At 36.2% G+C, this 22954-nt stretch overlaps 1 protein-coding gene across 11 annotated transcripts in view; it reads right to left on the bottom strand.

Annotated features, from left to right (window-relative positions):
* FUT8 (fucosyltransferase 8) overlaps positions 1 to 22954 on the bottom strand; it is a 310024-nt gene that overhangs the window by 84408 nt on the left and 202662 nt on the right. For all 11 annotated transcript variants that reach the window (XM_042943536.1, XM_042943535.1, XM_042943537.1 and 8 more), the window contains 3 exons: positions 19134 to 19249; positions 18856 to 19018; positions 8739 to 8853 (listed from right to left, as the gene is read on the bottom strand). In XM_042943536.1, the coding sequence (XP_042799470.1) occupies positions 8739 to 8853; positions 18856 to 19018; positions 19134 to 19249 (394 nt within the window). The remainder of the gene's footprint in view (positions 1 to 8738; positions 8854 to 18855; positions 19019 to 19133; positions 19250 to 22954) is intronic.

The following is a 22954-nucleotide window of genomic DNA, read 5'->3' as shown; positions in this document are numbered from 1 at the left end:
AGCTTTCCTCCCCTGGAAGTTGTAAGCCTTCAACTGACTCCAGAGTTCCAAAACAGTTATGTCAGATAATTTCTGCCCATACAACTAATGTCTAGGTGGGGAGACAGATTCTTGGTGCTTCCTACTCTGCCATTTCTCAGAATTCCTCCATACATAATCTGTTTGAAATAACATATTAAAATGTGCATGGTAATCAGAGAAATTTGATCAATGAATGGTTATTTGATGATATTAAGGAACTATTCTTACTATGCTTAGGTGTAATAATAGCATGTGATTATTTTTTGAAAAAGTATCTTTTAGATACTTTGTCTTTTAGAAACTCATTCTGAAATATTTACAAATAAAATGATAAAATATCTGGGATTTGCTTCAAAATGATCCCAGAGATGGTAAGGAGTGATGCCAGTATAGAAGAAACAAAACTGACCATGAACTGATAATTATTAAAGCTGGATAATGGGTATGGATAATGGGTACAAAGGGATTCACTAGTCTCTCACTTTTATATATGTTGAAATTTTCCATAATAAAAGTGTTTTTTTTGTTTTGTTTTGTATCTTGTACCTTTTTTACTTAGATCTCTGGCCCTTAATAAAAGCTTTTTAAAAAGGAGTAATAAAAAAGCCTGTAGCAAAAATTAGTGTAATACAGACAGGTGGATTAGTAAAAAGATCCAAATAATGAGACAGAAATATAAACATCAAAACAAAACTTTGTAGGAGTTGAAAAAAAAAAATCACGTGTGTGTATGTGTATTTGAAGACAATTAATTCAAAGATATTCTGAGAATGTTACTCAACTTTAAGCTTTCTGAGGGCAGACAACGTACCGTATCTGTTCATTCATCACTAAATCCTTAGCAATGTATCTAACGTCCAGTACATCCAAATACTTGTTGAATACACAAACAACTCAGTCAGACCTATGCTCTCACATGCAAGGGCTCTGTAAAATCTAAGAATTCAAAGTTTTTAATAATGCTTAGAAAACTACCTTTAATAAATTTTCTTTTTTTTCTTCTTTTTAAAAATGTTTGGGGGAGGGGGAATAAGAGCACACATGCAAGCGAGGGGCAGAGAGGGGGACAAAGGATCCTAAGCAAGCTCTATGCTGACAGTAGTGAGCCTGATTCGGGGCTTGAACTCACAAACCAGAGATCATGATCTGAGCTGAAATCCAATGCTTAACCCAACTGAGCCACCTAGATGCCCCTCTTCCTTTCCTTCTTTGTCCTTAGTCAACTTCTAGTATAGCAAACCCCTCTTTCATTTTATGAAAGCTACCCTGGACACTGTATCTACTTACCACTTCTTGTTCTTTCCTCACTAAACCTATTTATATTTTTGTTCTTGGGAAAGATACTCCCTTTCTTAGTGTACTCTTAAGTTTTTTTCTGAGAAACTGTCTACTTTTCCCTATTTGACCTCTTAAAATAATAACTTCTTTCAAATAGGGAAGGTTCCTGGAAGTTTCTCCCTACTCCAATTGTTTTAAATATTTAATTAACAATCTTAATACAGCTAAGCTAATGACTTTTCCTAACGAGTTACAAGTACTACTTTTGCCTTTACTTTTGGTTGTCATCCCTGTTGGGCAGAAATAAATGCTGTCTGATTCACTCAGTAGAACACACTCCACAACTCTGGGAACACCTGATGATGGGTTTGATCTCATTCATGGTCAGTACACTAGCAGACAAATGGAAGTTTATAGTTATATTCTGGCCTTAAATCTATTCTGTCCTGTCAGAGAAAAATGTGTCTACATCCTGTGTTGGAGGTAGGTTTCCCCACAGTCTGAAAAACATTTCAATAGCTTCAATAATGCATTCCTAGTGTGACCTGGCCACTTTCCATTTCATAGACCATCTACAGTTTCTGGCATCCTGACAGGAAAAGAGAAATTGCTATTTCTCCAGTCAGTCTGTTATTTTCGAATGGAAAAAACAAACCTCTATCTTCCTTTAAAAAGTAAAATCGTTGTTGGGAATGCAAGCTAGTGCAGCCACTCTGGAAAACAATGTGGAGGTTCCTCAAAAAACTAAAAATAGAGCTACCCTACGACCCAGCAATTGCACTACTAGGCATTTATCCAAGGGATACAGGTGTGCTGTTTCGAAGGGACACATGCACCCCCATGTTGATAGCAGCACCATCAACAATGGCCAAAGTTTGGAAAGAGTCCAAATGTCCATCGATGGATGAACAGATAAATAAGATGTGGCATATATACACAACAGAGTATTACTCGGCAATCAAAAAGAATGAAATCTTGCCATTTGTAACTATGTGGACGGAACCAGAGGGTATTATGTTAGGTTAAATTAGTCAGAGAAAGACAAAAATAATATGACTTCACTCATATGAGGACTTTAAGAGACAAAACAGATGAACATAAGGGAAGGGGAAAAAATAATATAAAAACAGGGAGGGGGACGAAACAGAAGAGAGAGACTCATAAATATGGAGAACAAACTGAGGGTTACTGGAGGGGTTGTGGGAGGGGCGATGGGCTAAATGGGTAAGGGACACTAAGGAATCTACTCCTGAAATCATTGTTGCACTATATGCTAACTAATTTGGATGTAAATTTTAAAAAATAAAAAATAAAAAAAAAACATATAGGACTTAAAAATGTATTAAATTAAATGGAAAACAATAATAAAGGGACTGTATGGCAAGAGAAGGGAAAGTTAGTGAACTTAAAGAGAATGAAGAAAAATAGTGCCCACTACAGTGAGGGTTCAGTTAGGGAAGCAGAACCACTGTGAGTAATAGAAAACAGGATATTTGTTTTCACAGTAAAACTAAACAAGTATGGGACACACTGGGCAAGTAAGGATCAGAATGGATAAGGTAGAGAATTAAGAAAAACAACAACAAAAAGCATCCTCTCTGAAGCACTGGCATAAGTGGACACATCAGAACTTGCCAGAGAATCTCAGAAACCCAGCCCTGGCTAACTGCCAGAATGAATCAGTGAAGGTGCATTGTGAAGTCTGTAGCAGGGTGAAGTCTGTAGAGGTGCTGTTTCTGAGTCTGGGTGGGCCTGAGGTCACTGTTGGTCAACAGGGCCAGGAAGTCAACAGAAAAAACTGTGAATATAGAGTGGGGTAAAGTGTGGCCAATGTTGACTCTGCTTCTCCAAGAGTTGCTGCTTCTGTTTCTCACAATTTATAGCCACAACAACCAACTGAGATGATGGCTTTTGCTTCCTTTCTGCCTCCCAAATCTTGTACAAATCCCTCTTTTGGTCAGCTACAACTAGGAAGCACACAGAGAGGCATGCATGAGAAGTATATTTCTAGTTAAGCCAAGTTTACACAGTGAAAAAATACCATAATAAGCATGACAGAGAAAAAGATGGAAAATACAAAAAAAAATGTAGAGGACATTTAAATTGAAGACTCATAAGGAGAGAAGAGAAAGATTGGGTCAGAGGTAATATTTGAAAAGATTCTGATACCTTACAAAAATGTTCAGTGACACAAATCCATCAAACCAGGAGTTATAAGTAATTTTAAGGAAAAAAAATTAAATACATTCACAAGCTGGAACATCATAAAGAAATTGTAGCTCATCAAAAGCATGATGAAAAGCCTTATCTTTTTAATAGCACAAAGGAAAATATTGAATTGAAAGGTGACTTTTCAATGGCATCAATACATCAATAAACACCAGAAAATGGTGAAATCATATTCTGAACATGCTGAAAGGAGAAAAAAAACACAATAGAAAAACAACAACGAAACTCTCAGTATCGAATTGTGTATGTCTTAAAAATATCCCTTGGGAATGACGATGCAGTGAAATACTTTTCAGACAAATAAAAGAGTAGCTGATCTTACTTTTAATGGCAATTGGAGCCATATACATAGTTTGTTAATATCTTGTGTTATTAAATTTTTTCTTAAAAAAAAACAAAAAAATAAAATAGTTGTTCTCCATTTTCACATCTTTTACTTTTCTATGAAAAAAAGGAAAACTATTAACTTACCAATTTCCAGTAAATGTCCTATTCACAACATAAACCAACAATGCCTCCAAACAAACAAAAATCTTTTACTATTTCTACTTTTTATACGTTTTATTTAGACTCCACTGAAAATGGGCCCAATATTGCTTAAATTGTCAACTTTGGATCTAGGTGGAATAAAAAAACACCCTGAACCATAAGACCAATAATTTCAAGTTAAACTGGCAAATGCCTTTTGCCACAGCTATGTGCCCTCACTAGCACCTCTCACCACCACAGCTGCCAACTTCCAACTGTTCCAAACAAATTAAGAAACCAAGGTATCATCATCTTTTTCATTGTGTTTGTTTAATATGAGCTGAGGAGAATTTAATATGAGCTGATTGGAAGCCACAAAGTAAATTCTAATAATGGTAATGAAAATAAAATCTCTAGACTTAAAAGTCTAGAAAAATGACATATTATGGCAAAATGTGGACTTATAATGAAAATATCAGCAATATGAAGTTTTTACAATGAGCCTGTGTTTTATATCAGAAACTAGAAAAATATTTAAAAAAACAGCACTTTCTCTATTTGTTATGATTTATATAGCACACTAGTAAAGACCAGGACAAAATGGTATTTAAAACAAGCCAATATTACATGTTCACTTTATGGATAAAGAACGTTTTACATAAACATACAGAAACCTAAGACGTGAAGAGAATTACTTGGTCCATTTTACTTGTTTAGGATGTCCTTGGAACCACAGTAGAGGGGACAGCCATCTTGCCAGCGCAACCCAATGAAAAGCCCCTAGTAGTGTGCCAGAATGAATTGGAGGTCAACCAATCACCGAGCGAGGCACGACCTGACGCGAAAAAGGCCCACCCGGACCTAAACCCGGAACCGCTGCAGCTTAAAAACCCCACGCCACCACACCTGGGTGCGACTTCCCTGACTCCCCACTCTCTCTCTCTCTCCCTGAGTCACGGAACCTCGCCAGCGACCTTAGTTCCCAAATAAAGCCTTTGACTGCTAAAATTTTTTAGCCTCTGACTCCTATCTTTACCCTGCCTTACGCCTGACCCTAACAACTTGAGCCTAATGGTATACCCAAGGTTGTCCTCAGTAAGATTATTATAGTCTTTTAGTCGCTTTTGTCTTTTTATCACATGCCATAAGGTCTTCAACTCTAAACAGAAAATAATTTTAACCAAGATAGCCATGAACTTTGTTCCACTGAAGTCTAGTTGCCGTAAGCACTTCTTTTATTTTGTAGTATCTTTTGTGAAACTGTTTCTCCCAAGTAAAACCAAGGTATAGGATAAATAAATGAAAATCTAAAATTGAGACTAAACTTGAAATACATGACTAAATCAAGCAGGATTTTCATGAGACATAATGATATTTGCTCAATTCAAAGGACTGGAAAGTTGCAAAAAGGGTTAGATTTAAAATGAAACCTATTATGGATTAAGAAGATGACTCAATCTAGGTTGTTTTTTTTTTTTTTCTTTTTTTTAACCAAGACTTGCATTACACCTTAAATAAATCAGAGTTTAGAAAAATACTTGTTGGTGATAATGAGAACTGATAATAAATTTCATCAGTATAAGTAAAAATCTAGTAAAACTGAAAATTCTTTCAACTGTCCAAACCAATCACTGAAGTAAATTATAAAATCATCTGAATGCAACAAAGTATTTAAATGCCTAAAATCTCCCAAACAGATTTAAACTATGAAAAACATTTGCTTTTATTGTTCCTTTTTCTTATTTATTTCCTAGTTACCTACAAATTATTATCATTCTTTATATAACTGCTGGCTGATAGGCCAAACAAAGAGAGCCTTCTAAAATTCCATTAAGTTATATGAACGGCTTATTTTTATGTTGAATACAGGTATCAAAGTTCAAAGTTTTTTCTTTATCCCCCTTTTCAGATTTATTTTCTAGTATAATACTCAGTTGCTAAGCCCTGTGGAAGTCTTTCAGAATCTAAGTTGGTTAAATAGCCTTTTTTACAATAATATTTCACTTAAGGCAATAATAGTTTGGGAACACCAAAACATTTGAATACCAAGAAAAGTTATAATAGGAAAAAACGTAATCATTTTAAAAAGCGTGTATAAATAGCTCACCTCATCTGATTAAACTCTCTAATCCATTAGTTGAACCAGTAACAAATCATTCTTTTCAAAGTAGCTGTTGTGCTTAGAAATACACTGGAAATAAAAATTCCAGTTAGAGAAAGCATTCCTTGCAAATGTATGTGTTTAATTTTGTTGGAATGGAAGAAAGGACGCTTATTCACCTCTATCCAAAGAAGGGAAAGAGTGAATGGCTGGCATTGTTAACCTCTAACAAATAGGATGTTGAAAATATAGTTCCTGACTTCAAAGAACTTTTAGACTAGATGGAAAAATGATCACAGATATATTAAATAATTAAAGAAAAACCTTTTTCTAAAATATGTTTTTTCCTACTGAGATCTTCCCCATCTTCTTGAATATTAAAAACCATCTTTTGTTTTTCAATGGAAAAAAAAAGAGACCTGGCAAATAGCAATATTTGAAACTGAAAGTAAGGTCCAGCTGAAATGCTATTTTGCTATAGTCTAACAGATTAAAAAAGCCAATGTGGTTTTAAATTATTAGCATGATTTACAAGTAAAATTCTCTAACACAGAACCACAGAAATCAGCACATACAGGATCAAATCTGCACTATAAGTAAAAGCACTTGGCCACTTAAAAAATCAAGAAAATAAAGCAGGTGGCAGGTACTTGTTATAGTGTGCAGACTGGACTATGACCAAATGATAGTTTAAATATAACTTTTGTTGAATACATATCTAATGAACATGTGGAAATGGAAGAAACTCAGAAACCACAGTTATTTCCATTTTAAATGAGGATGATAGTTCTGCACCACCAGCTGTTTACAGTTCACTGAATGAGGTTCTAGTTGATAGGAGATAATTACCTCTTCCCTACAGGAGGCAAGTGTTTCTCATTCTGCAGACACCTCTGATGAATGGTCATGGGAGTATGAGACTAAGACAGCATGCCAAGATCAGTTTGGTTTTTAATGATCTCTTTAAACACTTGATTTTCTATTTTTTCCTATTTAAGTGTAGGAAAATGTGTACCTTGAAATATGCAGGATTAAGTCACCGGCTATTATTTTGCTTTTACAAGACACTTTAACCTTAGAAGGAAAGCTGAATGATTATACACAGAAAGTATACCATCAATAGTTTTAGAAAAGGATGGGAACAGCTTTCAACTTGAAGCGTTGTGAAGTTACTTACTAATTCATTGTTTTCCTCAAGACTACTCTAAGTTCCCTGTCAGTTAACAATGTGCCCATTATCCCAGTCATTTCAACTCTTTCCCCCACTTGGAAAGGCCTCTTAATTTTACCTTCCCAGTCTCTCTCAAATTTATCTCTTCACTTCCAATGCAAACTGCCACATACCTCCATTTTCTCACCTGCAGATGGTCCTCATCTCCTAAATGGTCTCCTTGCTTCTAGTCTCTTCCAATACTAATCCACTTCAGCCAAAATAATACCTTCAGATTAATAGCATCACTCTCATTATGCCACTCTTATGTGTAAAAAACCTTTCAAAAGCAAGTTGTGACTCCAAAATAGAAAAAGCTGATGGCATTTTAAGCAAAATGCCAAAATTTAAAAAGTAAATCAACACTGTTCTTACAAACATGTAAGACTGGGTATGCATATTAATAAGAGCTAGAAGAGGGGTGCCTGGGTGGCTTGGTCGGTTAAGCATCCGACTTCAGCTCAGGTCATGATCTCGTGGCTCCTGAGTTCGGGCCCCGTGTCGGGCTCTGTGCTGACATCTCAGACTCTGGAGCCTGCTTCAGATTCTGTGTCTTTCTCTCTCTCTGCTGCTCTCCCACTCTCTCTTTCTCTCTCTCTCTCTCAAAAAATTAAATAAACATTAACTTTTTTTTTTTTTTAAAAAGAAAAGAGAACACAAAAGAACGCCGAAGAGAATAAATTTAAAAGGGTCTGGGACTTGGGGCTGTTTGTTGTTATAATGATGTTTATGCAACAAATAAAATCTTTCAGCAACCACTTGCTTATGCATCATAAAGTGTTATTAACCTGCACCCAAGGACCTCTGCAATCTGGCTCCCAAACGTACCTTTTCAGTTTATTTTCCATCCCACCTGTTCATACTACCTAAAACCTCAGACAAACTAAAATATCTCATTTCTCATTGGGTTCCTGTCCTCCTCTTTCCCAGCTATGGACCATTACTCATACACTCCAACTAGTACACTCTTTTCCATTTCTATGTGTCTAAATCCTATCTAGTTATCCTTTTCAGCTCAATTCAAATAGTATGTTTTCCACAAAGCTATTCCTGATAACTTTTCCACAAAGCTTATTCCTGACAAGCTATTCCTGAGCATTTCATCTGTATGTGTCACATAAAATGCAGCACTTCCTACTTTGCATTGTAGTGTGTGTGTGTGTGTGTGTGTGCCCGCACATACACGTGCATGTGCATGTGTATATGTGTGTGTGATAAGAATTAGCTCCCTTAAGGCAGGGACTTTGTTTTCGCCATCTTTGCACTGCAGACATAACATAGCATCTTTCTGAATAAATATGAAAAATGAATAAATACTTTAAAAAAGCAAAGGGCTATGAAGACTAAAAACCAACAGCAACTCTTAGTCTTATTTATTATGATTTTCCTTCTTTTTTCACTCGTGTTTATTTCTTTACCTAATTTCCTTACCTGAAGATATGTTATTCTCCGTTGGACCAGCTCTGTCAGATCTTTGGCCTCTTTTTCCCGCCAATCACCTGCTCCATCTGTTTGACTGAGGTAGTATAGATCCGTCATTATAGACCTATTAAAACAAACAACATTTGGAGGTCTGACTTATTTGTACTTCCTCACAGGATTACACAAAGTCATAAGAAGAGAGTCAAATTCTTCAGAGATTGATGCTCACAGTGATACTGGTTCTCATCCTTGATTTTCTATTAAGACTCTTAAACTCAGCAATTAGTCCCTCACATCCAAGATTCACTCCTATAGTAAATTTTCACTGTTGAGAAAAACATACTATTTTTCTCCAGGTCAGTCAGCTGCACTTATTTCCCAACACAGAGCACTACGAAGATCAAGGGGAAATGGAAAACCATAGCAAAGAAACAGGTCGATTAAGATAAGGGAGAGAAATAAGTTGGTGCCAGGATTTGAAGACTACATTTTTGTTCTGTCATATCCTTCCTCCTCTTAAATTATCTCTTCATACATAAACACTCTGAGTGGTTGGAATAAAAGATAAGAGGAAAATTCTGACATAACCCTTTTTTTCAATGTTTATTTATTTGAGAGAGACAGAGAGAGAAAGAGAGAGACTACCTGAGCCACCCAGGTGCCCCTGACATAACTCTTAAACAATGATCCAAACTAAGGCTCAGCTAACATTTTTCTGTAAAGGGACAGATAATAAATATTTCAGGATTTGTGGGCCTCTATTGCCTTTGTAGCAGGAAAGCCACCATAGACAATATGCAAATGAATGCATGTGCCTGTTTTCCCATAAAACTTTATTCACAAAAGCAGCCTATGGGCCAAATTTGGACCTTTGGGAGGTGCTTAGGTCATGAGGGTGGAACCCTCACAAATGGGATTAGTGCTCTTATAAAACACCCCACAGAACTCCCTAGGCCCTCCTACCATGTGAGGACAGATGGAGAAGGCACTGTTCATGAATAAGAAAACAGGTCCTCACCAGACACCAAATGTGCCTGCACCTTGATTTTGGACTTCCCAGGCTCCAGAACTGTGAGAGATAAATTTTTATTGTTTATAAATTACAGCCTTTGGTATTTTTGTTATAGCAGCCTGAACAGACTAAGACATTGCTATTTATGCTATAATGACTCTGAGAGTTGTTTCAGAGATTTTACCTTGTGTATGAAGAGTACCTACTAATAATTCTACAAGCAAGAGAAAGTACTCATTGGGCATGGGTGCTAGGAATACGTGGTACTGAAGGCCAGTCAGAAATATGATCCAGTAGCCAGTACCTTACAGCACACTGAAGAAGGGGACTGATCAGTAAGAACTCATTTAACAGATAATGAAACCAGCCCTCAACAATTGTGATTTACCCAGGAGTACATGGCATAGCCTCAGTTTTGTTATTCCCGGTTCTTAACTAGATGGTAAAGTACTTAATAACACGGTAAAGCATTTAATAACAAAGCACTGGCACCCCACAGGAAAAACTAAATTATTATTTACTACCACAGAAAAGCATTAGAACTACACAAAATTAACAGAGAATACTTAATAATAGCTAGTGTCTTGAATAAAGCAACACTATTATGAATATACAAATAAAGATTAAAAATCATAGCCATAGTTTAGAATACATCTAACTAGTAGTGGAACAGCTTTGCACAATGCTTTGGAACAAAAGGGTCATCTGTGAAGCATTTTAGGCATTTGCTCAATGTATCAACATCAGCGATGCACAGGGCATTCCACAGCTTGACTATTTCCTTTTTGACCAGGGCAACAGTCAAATACGTAATTTTTTAAAAAATATTTATTATTCTCACCTAAGATGCTAAGCATTTTCAAAAAAATTTATTAAAGAGTAGTTGTAATGGGAAAAACCAAACCTACAATTTACTGCCTCCTTAACAAATTAACTTAGTCTTACACAATGGACAGAAGGTCAACTTTTAAGTTTTTTCAGATTATAAAACAGGCCCCTCTGGATTATTATGTAGTTTACAGTATTCTTTTATAGTTTTACTTTTACTAGGGGAAAAGTCACCACCTATATGAAATTGTATGAGTTGATCGTGGAAACATATAAGAAATCTTGGACTATAATGGTGTTGCAGGGCTCAGCTGGAAGTTTATTTAAATTATTTTCTCAATAACCTCTTCCTCATCACTCTCATCATGCTCATTATATTTTCCACTTTATAGATTTCATCATATCCAAATGTGGTCCTTTGCTTTTTCCTGCCTTTTAGCTATGAGTGATCACAAAACCTGTTGTAAGCCTCAACTTTAAATAGGAGTACTCTTCGTGGAGATGTAGTACAGTGGGATAAATAACCAGTCTATCAGCAAATGCCAGTTGCAGGAAAAAAGGAAATTCAATATGCTTTCCATGGCTTTAACATTAAACCTACACATATCAATAGACAAATAGCACTACATTTCATTGACAATCATATGGCCTCAAGAGGGTAAAAACTACATTAGGTCTAATTTGGAGAGGAGAATTCTCTGAAATATCAAAATTGGCATGGTTATGCTTTCACATCATAGTAATCAAGCCATTCCTTAATCAGTGGGAATAAAAGTTAATTTGTGTCTTTTAATAAATTAGAAAACACAAAAATGTTTTTACCAAGTTATATCAGTATTAAGTCTTGGCAATTTATTCACATCCATCCCAAACTCTGTCAAGAAAGTGGGATAACCAAGCTCACACAGAACTAGAGGGCCATATACCCCCCCCCCCCAAAAAAAAAGTACACTAATTTTTTATAACATAGTCAGTCTCAATATAAGTTGGTCTATTCCAGGAGTCAACTAAAATTAAACTTGATTTTTAAATCTTTTTTTCTTGGGGCACCTGGGTGGCTCAGTCGGTGGAGTGTCTGACTTCAGCTCAGGTCATGATCTCGCACTCCATGAGCTCTAGCCCCACATCAGGCTCTGTGCTAACAGCTCAGAGCCTGGAGCCCACTTTGGATTCGGTGCCTTCCTCTCTGCCCCCCGCCCCACACCCCACTTGCACTCTATTTTTTTCTCTCTCTCAAAAATAAATAAACATTAAAAAAAAATTTTAAATCTTTTTTTCTGGGCCTTCCCATTAGAGACCATGTAAGGAAGACAAGCCCAGGAAACAATCTTAAATGTATTTATTTTTAAAATTTTATTTAAATCCAAGCTAGTTAATATATAGTGTAATAATGATTTCAAGAGTAGAATTTAGTGATTCATCACTTACATATGACACCCAGTGTTCATCCCAACAAGTGCTCTCCTTTATGCCCATCACCCATTTAGCCCATTCCCCCACCCGACACCCCTCTAGCAACCTTCAGTTTGTTCTCTGTATTTAAGAGTCTCTTATGATTTCCCCCCCTCTCTTTTTTTATCTTATTTTTACCCTTCCCCTATGTTCATCTGTTTTGTTTATTAAATTCCACACGAGTGAGATTGCATATTTATCTTTCTCTGACTGACTTATTTCGCTTAGCATAATACACTCTAGTTCCATCCACATTGTTGCAAATGGCAATTTCATTCTTTTTGATCGCCAAGTACTAAGATGTGGTATATATATACATATACATCTTCTTTATCCATTCATCAGTCAATGAACATTGGGCTCTTTCCATACTTTGGCTATTGTTGATAGTGCTGCTATAAACACTGGGGTGCATGTGCCTCTTCAAAACAGCACTCTTGTTTCCTTTGGGTAAATACCTAGTAGTGCAATTGCTGGGTCGTAGGGTAGTTCTATTTTTAATTTTTTGAGGAATCTCCATACTGTTTTCCAGAGTGGCTGCACCAGTTTGCATTCCTACCAGCAGTGCAAGTATTCCCCTTTCTCCGCAACCTCGCCAACGTCTGTTGTTTCCGGAGTTGTTAATATTAGCCATTCTGACAGGTGTGAGTGAGGTGGCATCTCATTGTGGTTTTGATTTGTATTTCCTTGATGATGAGTGGAAATAATCTTAAATTTAGTTCTTTGCTGATTCAATAATGTTTAGAAATTACCATCCTGCAAAATTTGTCATCTTTTAGCCAAAGATATGAGAATAAGCAAACAGAAAGTATATAGATCGTTACTGGGAAATATGGTGACTAAAATCCATTCTATAGAAATGATTGGTTTTCAGTGACTCTACTCTTAAATCAAATCTCCTAGAAGTGTCCTAAAAGCTGGAAATCTGGCCATCTTGGTTTTGACTATGAACTGATTGATCAAGAAATCTAGGAGATGAATGATGAATCTTAAGGCCTGGTATGAGGGCAGGTCAAAGCCTGGGAAATACAAAACCAGGCAAAAGACCAGCAGAATAGTGCTAGTCACTTGTGGGTGGAGTATAGATGCCTGAGAATAACCAGTAGACTAGAACAGAATCTATGATTCAGAGAGCAGGCCAGTTATGACAGGTGTCAAAACCTCTATTTCAAAAGCTGGGCTACATTTATATTCTTTGTATTTTTAGTTAATTTTCCTATTTCTATATTTTGATATCCCCAAAACTATTCTTAAATGTTTCAGTTTGTCTCAATTATGCTAATGAAGAACCACAAGTATTTTGTTTATACTGGATTCAAAACGTTAAAAATAGGGGCGCCTGGGGGGCTCAGTCAGTTGAGCATCAGACTTCAGCTCAGGTCATGATCTCACACTCCGTGAGTTCAAGCCCCACATCGGGCTCTGTGCTGACAGCTCAGAGCCTGGAGCCCGCTTCAGATTCTGTGTCTCTCCCTCTCTCTGCCCCTCCCCTGCTCATGCTCTGTGTCTCTCTGTCTCAAAAATAAATAAAAACACTAAAAAAAAAAAAAAACCTCTAAAAAAAAAGTAATTTACAAAATTTTAAAGATAGAAATTCCCCCTCAGGGTCAGCACAGAGCAGATATAATTCAAGAAAATCCCAAGGTGAAGGAACTACCATTTATGAAGTAAATGTGACTAAGGGAGGCTATATTACAGAGTCTAACCCATAGGTAAATCTGGATCAAGAGCAAGAAAACTTATTTGGGTTTTGTCCAAGGCTGCTTTTACTATGATTTGCTCCTGGGGCAGAAATAAGCAGTACAAAGAATAAAAATGTGATCTAGAGACGGATAGGAAGACAATATTCCTTTTGCCTCCCTTGTCTCAAGGAGGAATTCTAAGATACCACCTCTTTTTGACAGCCCACATGGGTGGGGCGGGGCGGGGGGGGGGGGGAGTCCATAAGAGCAACAACAAAAATAGTTTATCATATGAGGCCATAATTATGCTACTTGGTGAGTGATGTCCACCAGGCTTATGTATAGGTCCCAAACCTTGAAATTCTTGCTGCTGAGCATTATGACAATTTCCCCTTACTTGTGCTTGCCCTGAAGCATCTAAGAGTTCTCTATTTATACCCTCTTATGAGGCTTTCCTTATGCAGGTCCCACTAGAGTCTACCAGAAACTACAATGTGTCAGTCACTGTGGAAGTTGTTTTATATATTTTCCCACATTTAATCAACATAATGTTATGATATAGGAATTATATCCCCATGTGTAAAAGAGAAAAATAAAGCTCAGAGAAGCTAAGTATTTAGCAATTAAGAAAAAGTATTTGAGGAGGGCACTTGTTGGGATGAGCACTGGGTGTTGCATGTAAACAATGAATCATAAGAAACTACCCCCAAAACCAAGAGCACACTGTATACACTGTATGTGAGCCAACTTGACAATAAATCATATCAAAGAAAAAAGAAAAAATATTTTGGAGAAAAATAGCTCAGCCACTTACTTGTGTAAACTATCTAATTTCTCTAGGCCTGAGTATAACTTTATTTATCAAATACAGAATAATAATGCTTGCCTCAAAGTATTACTATGCTGAGAAAATAATGAATGGAGAGCCTTTATCATAATAACTGCCATGAAGGAAATCCTTAATAAGTGACTATTTTTAATGTCTAATCATTCTTGAGTTTGGAAATCACATCCAGGGAGATGTAAGGTCGGGAGGGTGGGGAGGCAAAAAACAGAATCAAAGCCATTAGATAAGATGTCTTTTTCCACCTTTAGATTCTCCTTCCAATGCAAACTTTATTTTAGGGGAAGATGTCTCCTTACAGAAGATGGAGAATCATGATCTGGCTGATAAAGACTAAGTGATGAGAAAATTAAGGACAACTTCATAGGACAAGATCTCCCTTTGTCCATGGATATTTGGAGGTATGTTCTAGCACCACTTAAAAATATACCTGGATTCCTTAGGAGAAAGACAATCATACAAAAACATTTTGACCAAAGGAATTAACAACTGAAGAAAGAGCATCTACCTTCCAGTTTAATGTAAGTCTCAATCAAATCACATCTCAAAGGTCTTCATTCCTTCTTCTGTGTATGTGTGTGTGTATGAAATAAAAAACAAAGAATAGCTTAACTTAATTTTTCAAGAGTGGAAATATCATTTCTTTGACCTTTCAAAGACAGTCTAGTAGAGTCTACCTTAGAGAGGGAAAACACAAACTACTGTACCACAATAGCTATGATCAGCAATTCTGATTATACAAATCTGTAAGCTATTATTAACCTACCAATCTTCCCTGTAACCAGATATTGCACGCCTTATCTGAGTTGAAGTCCTTTCCGTTGCTACGTAAACCCCTATACACAATATCAAAAGGCCAATCAGCATAATTAGGTATAATTAGCATTTATCACTTGGGAAACATCTCACCTCAGTCTTACCAAAGCTGCGTTATGTATTACTGATAATGAGATGATGCAGACCAGGCAGGGACAATGAGATTGTTGTTTCACCAGATTATTTCTCAGTAATTTCAGTCAAGTTAATTGAGAAATAGTTCATCAACCCTGTAAGCCCTCCTGTCCTTTAGTTTGAAGTTTAATAATTGCTATAATCTAAAATCAGAAAGAAGTAGTTCTAGTAACTATCTCATAAACATGGTGTCTGGCAACGTAAGGAATACAAAATACCCAAAGCAACAGTGGTTAAGTTAAATATGTCTTGGGCAACCTAACATGGTGATAAGCAGAATTTTCAATGATATCCCCAGAGGTTGAAAGACAAATATATACAGCTATAAATCCAAGTACTGAACCTATACTATGACACAAATAATAAAATCACAATCACAAAAATAATCACTCTAAACTGCTAATCTCCCTCATTATTTCAAAGAGACAGGCCACAGTCAATTTATGATCAATGATGTTCAAAAACAGCAGGTAAATTTGACTCTATTACCATGAAATATGGTAATATATTATCACTAGAATGAAACTGTCACTTGAAAATCTAGTTTGGCAGTGTCTTATAAATTAAATAGACACTCAACATATGACACACAAATCCCACTCTGGATATTAATCCAAAAGGAATGAAAATACGTTTCTGCAAAAACATGTATGTTAGTGTTTATGGTGGCTTTATTCATAATCAACAAAACATATAAACAACCCAATGTCCTTCAACTGGTGAATGGATAAACTACCTGTGGTACATCCGTACAATGGAATATTACTTAGCAGTAAAAAGAATGAACTATCAATACACAAAACAACATGGGTGAATCTCAGATGCGTTATGCCAAGTGAAAGAAACCACACTCAAAAAGCTACATAATATGTGACTGCATTTACATAAAATTCTGGAAAAGGCAAAAAATAGGGATAGGAACAAACCTAATGACTGCCAAGGACTGAGGGTGGGGAGGTGCTGACTACAAAGGAGCATGAGGAAACTTCTCAGGGCTGCAGAATGTTCTGTATCTTGATTCTGGGGTGTGCTAACAAAACTGAAAGCATTTGTACATAAATTACAGTTTTATTGATTTAGAAAGGGGAAAAAAAAGAGGATCAGCGTTTATATCAGAAGAAAGTTCTAAGAAAGAAAAAACCCTTTGAAGAAACAAGAGCCCATAAATGTCTTTCCTATTATTGATGTCTTTCTGAACCAAAAAATGACAAGAGTGATTCAGAGGGAAAGTTGAATGAAAACATTGACAGACTCAACTTCTAACTGACTTATCAGAGAACACAGGCTTTTAGACAACCTATACACTATATTTGGGTAAGTGTAAAAATGAAATAGGGATTTTTACGTAATTTAAAAATCACCAGAGGGAAACAAAAACTGTTTTAATTTTAATTCTTACACCTAAAAATCTTGAAAATGATCAGTAAGATGGCATATTCTGCACACGTACAGATCCTCTCCACTGTACATTCGTAACTGTAGGGTTATTTCTCCAATGTCTGGCTACGCTTTTTCATTATTGTATCACTGCATTCTACCACAGCTGCCTGCAGTTAACATTCCTACCCTGTGAAGCTGCATCCCAAGTTCCTTATAATTTCTGCTTAAAGACAGTAAAAGAAATTGCCCGGGGAAACTTGGATATCTTTCCATTTTTATTTTCAGTGAAATATTTAACATGTACTAAAAGGTGGTGTCAGAATCCTAATATACTTAAAACAAAATTCAACTTACAAAAAATTTAACATCGATTTATATCAACTTTAGGGCCCAACTTTTTTCATGTGTACATTTGCATATATTTTTCCATTTCTACATACAGTCATAAAATATATGCACAAAAATAATTCTTTAAATAATGATTTCAATCTAGAAAATATATGAAGATTAAATTCAAGCAATTTAATTAAATCACTCAAACTTTAAACACTAAGAAATCAATAGCAAAATTCTCCTTTAAATACCACATAGTCTGCCCAACTCAAACCCTCTTCAGATCTGCCTTTCCCTATAAAATTGCAGTAAGTAAAGCATACAAGCACACAGCTCCAATTAACAGAATCGTGCCTAGAATTAGTCAGCATTTGGTCTAATGGTCTAAGTATGGCTAAAATTTTCAAAGGGACTGCTGAATGCATGGCCTAATAATTCAATGCCCCTAATAATTCAGGAGCCCCTAATGATTCAATGCCCTTCTGCTTACTTCTATAGATTAATGCTAAAATGATCCAATAAACTGGTGGATTTTATTTGTAATTTCACTTAAAATAGCAGAGCAATATTTCAAAATCCCTACAATATTGCTGATGATGTAAATATATATGAATCTCTCGATTGTGGGGTAATTCTTTTCCTCTTCACAGTGGTAGGTTGTGTTAATACAACAATTTTTCTTTTACTGTTCACTAATGAGACAGTAATTGCCATGAGAATCCTACTGGGATAGACTTGTATATATAATAAGCCTAAGGACAGGTTTCATTGTATTTATAATGATTTTCAGATATACTGTGTTCTGCATGAATACATCAGTACCAAAAGGTTTTCTTTTCTATGGAAGATAAACTGCATATTTTCAGAAATGTGCAAACAGGAGAAATAAATTTAACTAGGGAGATTTCAGATTCTTATGTCTAGTAACTAAGTAGAAAAATAAATAAAAGAATGCTCCTTTGTATCAAAAACCTGTTAACTTTTCATTAGAAATCTGAAAAAGGTGCTATTTCAAAGTTTTTAATGTTTGAATTAGAAACGTAACTGCCAGCTTCAGTATGAGTTCCAATGTACTATAATGTAAAACTACATACACCACTTCAATTATTGGTTGTATATGAAGGATATTTACAAGAAGATATTTTAATGTATTACTGGCTGACATCACTACCTTCAGAGTTTACTTAGGGTTATAAAGATATCTAGAAATACATTTTAAATAATATTTTCCAGTGATATATTCTAGTTGATCATTTGGGAATTATTGTCCTTGAAACCTCAGGTACTCTTCTGCTCTTAAATATGGTAGGTGTCACTTACCATTCAGCAGGGAAATGAACAAGAGTTCCAGTTTATATTCTTAGATTATAATCTCTACCAAAGCCCAAATGAAATGTAAAAAATGAATGGCACGTGGAATGCCTGGGTGGGTCAGTCAGTTAATCATCTGACTCTTGGTTTTGGCTCAGGTCATGATCTCGCAGGTCATGGGCTAGCCCCATGTCAGGATCTGTGTTGACAGTGCTGAGCCTGCTTAGGATTCTTTCTCTCCATCTCTCTCTCTGCCCCTCCCCCTCTCATAGGGCCTCTGTTTCTCTCAAAATAAATAAATAAAAACTTAAAAAAAAAAGAAAAGAATAGCACCTTTCACGATGTCCCAAATCTGACAGAAATTCATCTGCATGACTTTGGAGTTCATTTCCTTCTAAATTCTTTAATTTCTTCAATTCACTTTGTAGAAAAAACCAGAGCTCTTTAGCTCCATTTTCAATCCTCCTCCTTAGGATTTCATGATCTTTCCCCAGACCTGCAGTCAAAGAATAAATAGTATCAGTATTCCCAACATTTTGATGAAGGACAATTTTAATTATTTGTGGTAATATCAATATACTAAAGCAGAAAAACACTATATAATCACCTACCATTTCTAGTTTGTTTCTTATAATTTTCAATCTGTTCTTTGGCCTTCAAAAGCTGCTCTTCTAAAGCACGAACCCTTCCTGAGGCTGGTCCCTGATCAATGGGGCCTTCTGGTATCCTGTAGTTTAGAAAAGATAATGCAAACATTTAGCTTATAAATTATGTAACAAAATTAAAGCTTACTTTGCTACAACATATTTATTGGTGACTCTAGGAGGCACAAACCATACATTACAATCAGGAAATAAAGTTTTCTCTCCAAACAATGGAATGATACTGAACAGAAACAGAAAAAAATAATCTAGCTCAGAGATCTATGATCTTCTAGGAATAAAGGAACCTTTAGAACTGTGTCCTAAAAACTCTCATCATATTACTTAGAAAAATACCATCATCAGTGGCAAAGTGGTCAATTCTTCATTAGTATCAAGAGCAACAAAGGTAAAGGAGAGGGTGACAAAAAGCTTAAGGGAAATAAGAAAACGTGTCTGAACATATACCTGTGTTCAAATAGCAAATACAAATTATTTCTGAATTAATCACAATATCAGGCTATGTAAATCTGTGTTCCAATTCATGAACTCATGACCTTAGATTACTAAGTATTGGTTTTATAGAAGGGAAAGACAAGAGTAGAAGATGAAGTATATCAGAAAAAAGATGAATATTAATATCCTATTTGTTTCTATCAGAAATGAAAAATACCAATTAACAATATAAAATGTTGGAACACAGCAGAACAACTCTGGGGTCTCTTGTTTACATTATTAACATATCTGTACAACTTCTTTCCAAACTGTACTTGTTTCTAACATGTTTTGTTTTTATATGGCTTTGGCAGTATTCTGTACTCCATTCTGGCTACAAAAGGTATCTACGTCCTAATCCTGGAGCTTACAAATGCTCCTTTACATGGCACAAAAACCTTGAAATGTGTGATTAAGTTAAGAATTTTGAGATGGGGAGATAGTCTTGGATTATCCAGGTGGACCCTGATGGTAATTACAAGTATTCTTATAAGAGAGAGGCAGAGGGAGATTTCATCCCAAGAGAGGAGAAGATTGTATGGCTATTAGCTTTAAAGATGGAGGAAGGGGTCATGAGCAAAAATACGAGGAATGCAGCTTTAGAAGCTGAGAAAAAGCAAGGAAACAGATTCTCCCCTACAGTTTCCTAGAGGAATGTGGTCCTGCTGACACTGTGGCTTTGGCCCAGTTAAACTCATTTCAGACATCTGATGTCCCAAACTGTTAAGAGAATAACTTTTCATTGTTTTAAGCCACAAAGTGGTATCTGTTATAGTGGCAATAGGAAACTAACACACATACACACATATATATAAACACATACATACATACATTTGCATAATTATTATGAAGATTAAATAATGGCTGATTTTTCTTCCAAAATCTATAAAAGAACTCAGTGTTTGGCAATAAACTATCAGGACAATAAACTATCTGGGCTCAGTCATGTTAAAGATGAGCTATAATCTCAAAATATCTGGGTATGTATTCTTACCATTACAATCATTTTAAGGGAACTTAATTTTTTTTTAACGCTTATTTATTTTTGAGAGAGGCAGACAGAGAATGAGCAGGGGAAAGGCAGAGAGAGAGGGAGACACAGAATCCAAAGCAGGTTCCAGGCTCTGAGCTGTCAGCACAGAGCACAATATGGGCTCAAACTCACAAACCATGAGATCATCATGACCTGAGCCAAAGTCGGACGCTTAACTGACTGAGCCACTCAGGTGTCCTGGGAACTTAATTTTTAAAATATACTTGGCAGAACTTAAATTCAGATGTCAGCTTAGTCCTTTGATGCAAAGACACTAACGCAGATTTTTTATACCTTTTCTTACATTCTTTTATATAATAAGACTACAGAGGCCAAATTAACTATTACTTACCTATACCACTTCAGTATACATGTTTAGTAAAGAAGCTCTAGCAGTGTAATAAGGTATTCTATAGTTGTATGCATTAACACTGAATGGGAGCATGAAAAATAACCATTCTCTAATCATGAGTATCCCAGGCTACAACATTTGAATTATAAAGCCTTCATTTGTATACATACAAAGTGAATAATGACACAATAAGTAGAGCTGTTAGGTGCACAATTACCCAATTTATAAGCTCAAATGTGTGTACATTCATAAATGAGGCATTTCCTGGTATCTAGTTTTTAAAATTTGGCTCCTAATCTCTTTCTGAATTAGATGGCTGATTTCAAGGAAATAATTTGAAAACAGAATAAAACTACCACCTCTTGAAAGTAGTCAAGGAATTAATCTTGACAACAATATGTCATAAGACAAGAATGTCGTTTCCCTTAATGATACAAAATCTCAGACAATACAAAGATATGTTTAGGTTCTCGGTTTAAAATGATTTCAGCAGATTTCCATTAAGTATTAAATCTAATCTAATTTTAGTAAAACACATAATAAATAAGAGTACATTATTATATATAATATAGTAAATACATAATATAATTATATTAAATACATAAGTGACATTATATTATTATATATAATAATCTAATCCAACTGTGGATAAACTGTAGGTAAAGAAAAGTAATGGAGAAGCCAGTAAAAAAACGGTACACAATAAAGACTATTCTTTCTAAAACGTATCAAGAAAAGAGTCAATCTGAAAGGACATTATCTGAATATTTGGGAATTGAATGTTGTTCTTTTTTTTTATTATTATTATCATACTCACTTTGCAAAAGATATATAGGATATCTTCTGGCAAGATGAAGCAACAGAGATTAAATTTACCATAATGCCCAAAACCAATGAAAACCCAGACAAAATATATGAAACAATGATTTAATAAACCGGTTTAATTACTGACTAGAATCAGGAGAAAGACATCAGAAAGACAGCAAAATAGGTAGTTCCCAACTTTGGTCCCCTTCAGGGAAAGGGCAACTAGCAACTATCTATAAATATTTGTCAAGATTCCAGAACATGGGGGTGAGGCTGAAGCAACCCCCTGGACAAGAAAAACATTAGAAGGATAAGAGGAGCGATTTCACTTTGACTGCACTGCTCCTCCTCCAGGTCAGTGTGGTGCTACACAAGGGGTTCTCCCTGGACCTACACCTTCTCCAGTGACAAAAGGAGGAGAGCAAAGGGGACATCAAGCTTCCCTAGCATTCCTGATGCTTCCTGGGAGGCCCACTTAAGTACTGCCTCATGGAGAGTACTGGGGGAATCAGCTATAAGACAGAGAAAGGGAGAATGACTCACAGCAACAAATGTGCAGATCTCGGCTGACTGCATTCCTATTGGTGGTAGAGCCTGAGAAGAGATCCCAACTCCTGGCTCTGATCATTTGCAGAGCTGAGCCAATGCTCCCAACTGGCCAGGGAGCTTAAATGGCAGTTCTGAATGGTTTGGGTCCCTAGCTAGAGGAACAACTCAGTGAGGAGCCCTACCTACACAAGGAGCAAGTCAGCAACCCTGCTCAAATGCTGAGCATAGCCTCCAGCCCCACTTAAGCAGGAAGGCAGCCCTAAGCCGCTGGGCCTCTGCAGCACATCCTACGGCCTACCAGAGCAGAGAAACAAGTCAGTGGGCATACTTAACTGCTGAGCATAGCCTCCAGCCCCACTCAACAGGGAAGCCTAACCAAAGACATGGTCAGCCATGGGCAGCATACAACACATCCTATGGCCTGCGTAGGCAGGAAAGCAAGTCAGTAGCCCCACCAAACTGCTCAGTGTAGCCTTCATAGCCTCCAGCCATTCCTGACCGGGAATCCTGACCAGGGATTGAAGCAGCCACAGAGCCCATTCTACAGCTCCATTC

This window comes from Panthera leo, chromosome B3, assembly GCF_018350215.1.
Source record: "Panthera leo isolate Ple1 chromosome B3, P.leo_Ple1_pat1.1, whole genome shotgun sequence".
Taxonomy (NCBI): domain Eukaryota; kingdom Metazoa; phylum Chordata; class Mammalia; order Carnivora; family Felidae; genus Panthera; species Panthera leo.
Note: the sequence above shows the minus strand (reverse complement) of the source record. Positions and strands in the feature narration are given on the sequence as shown.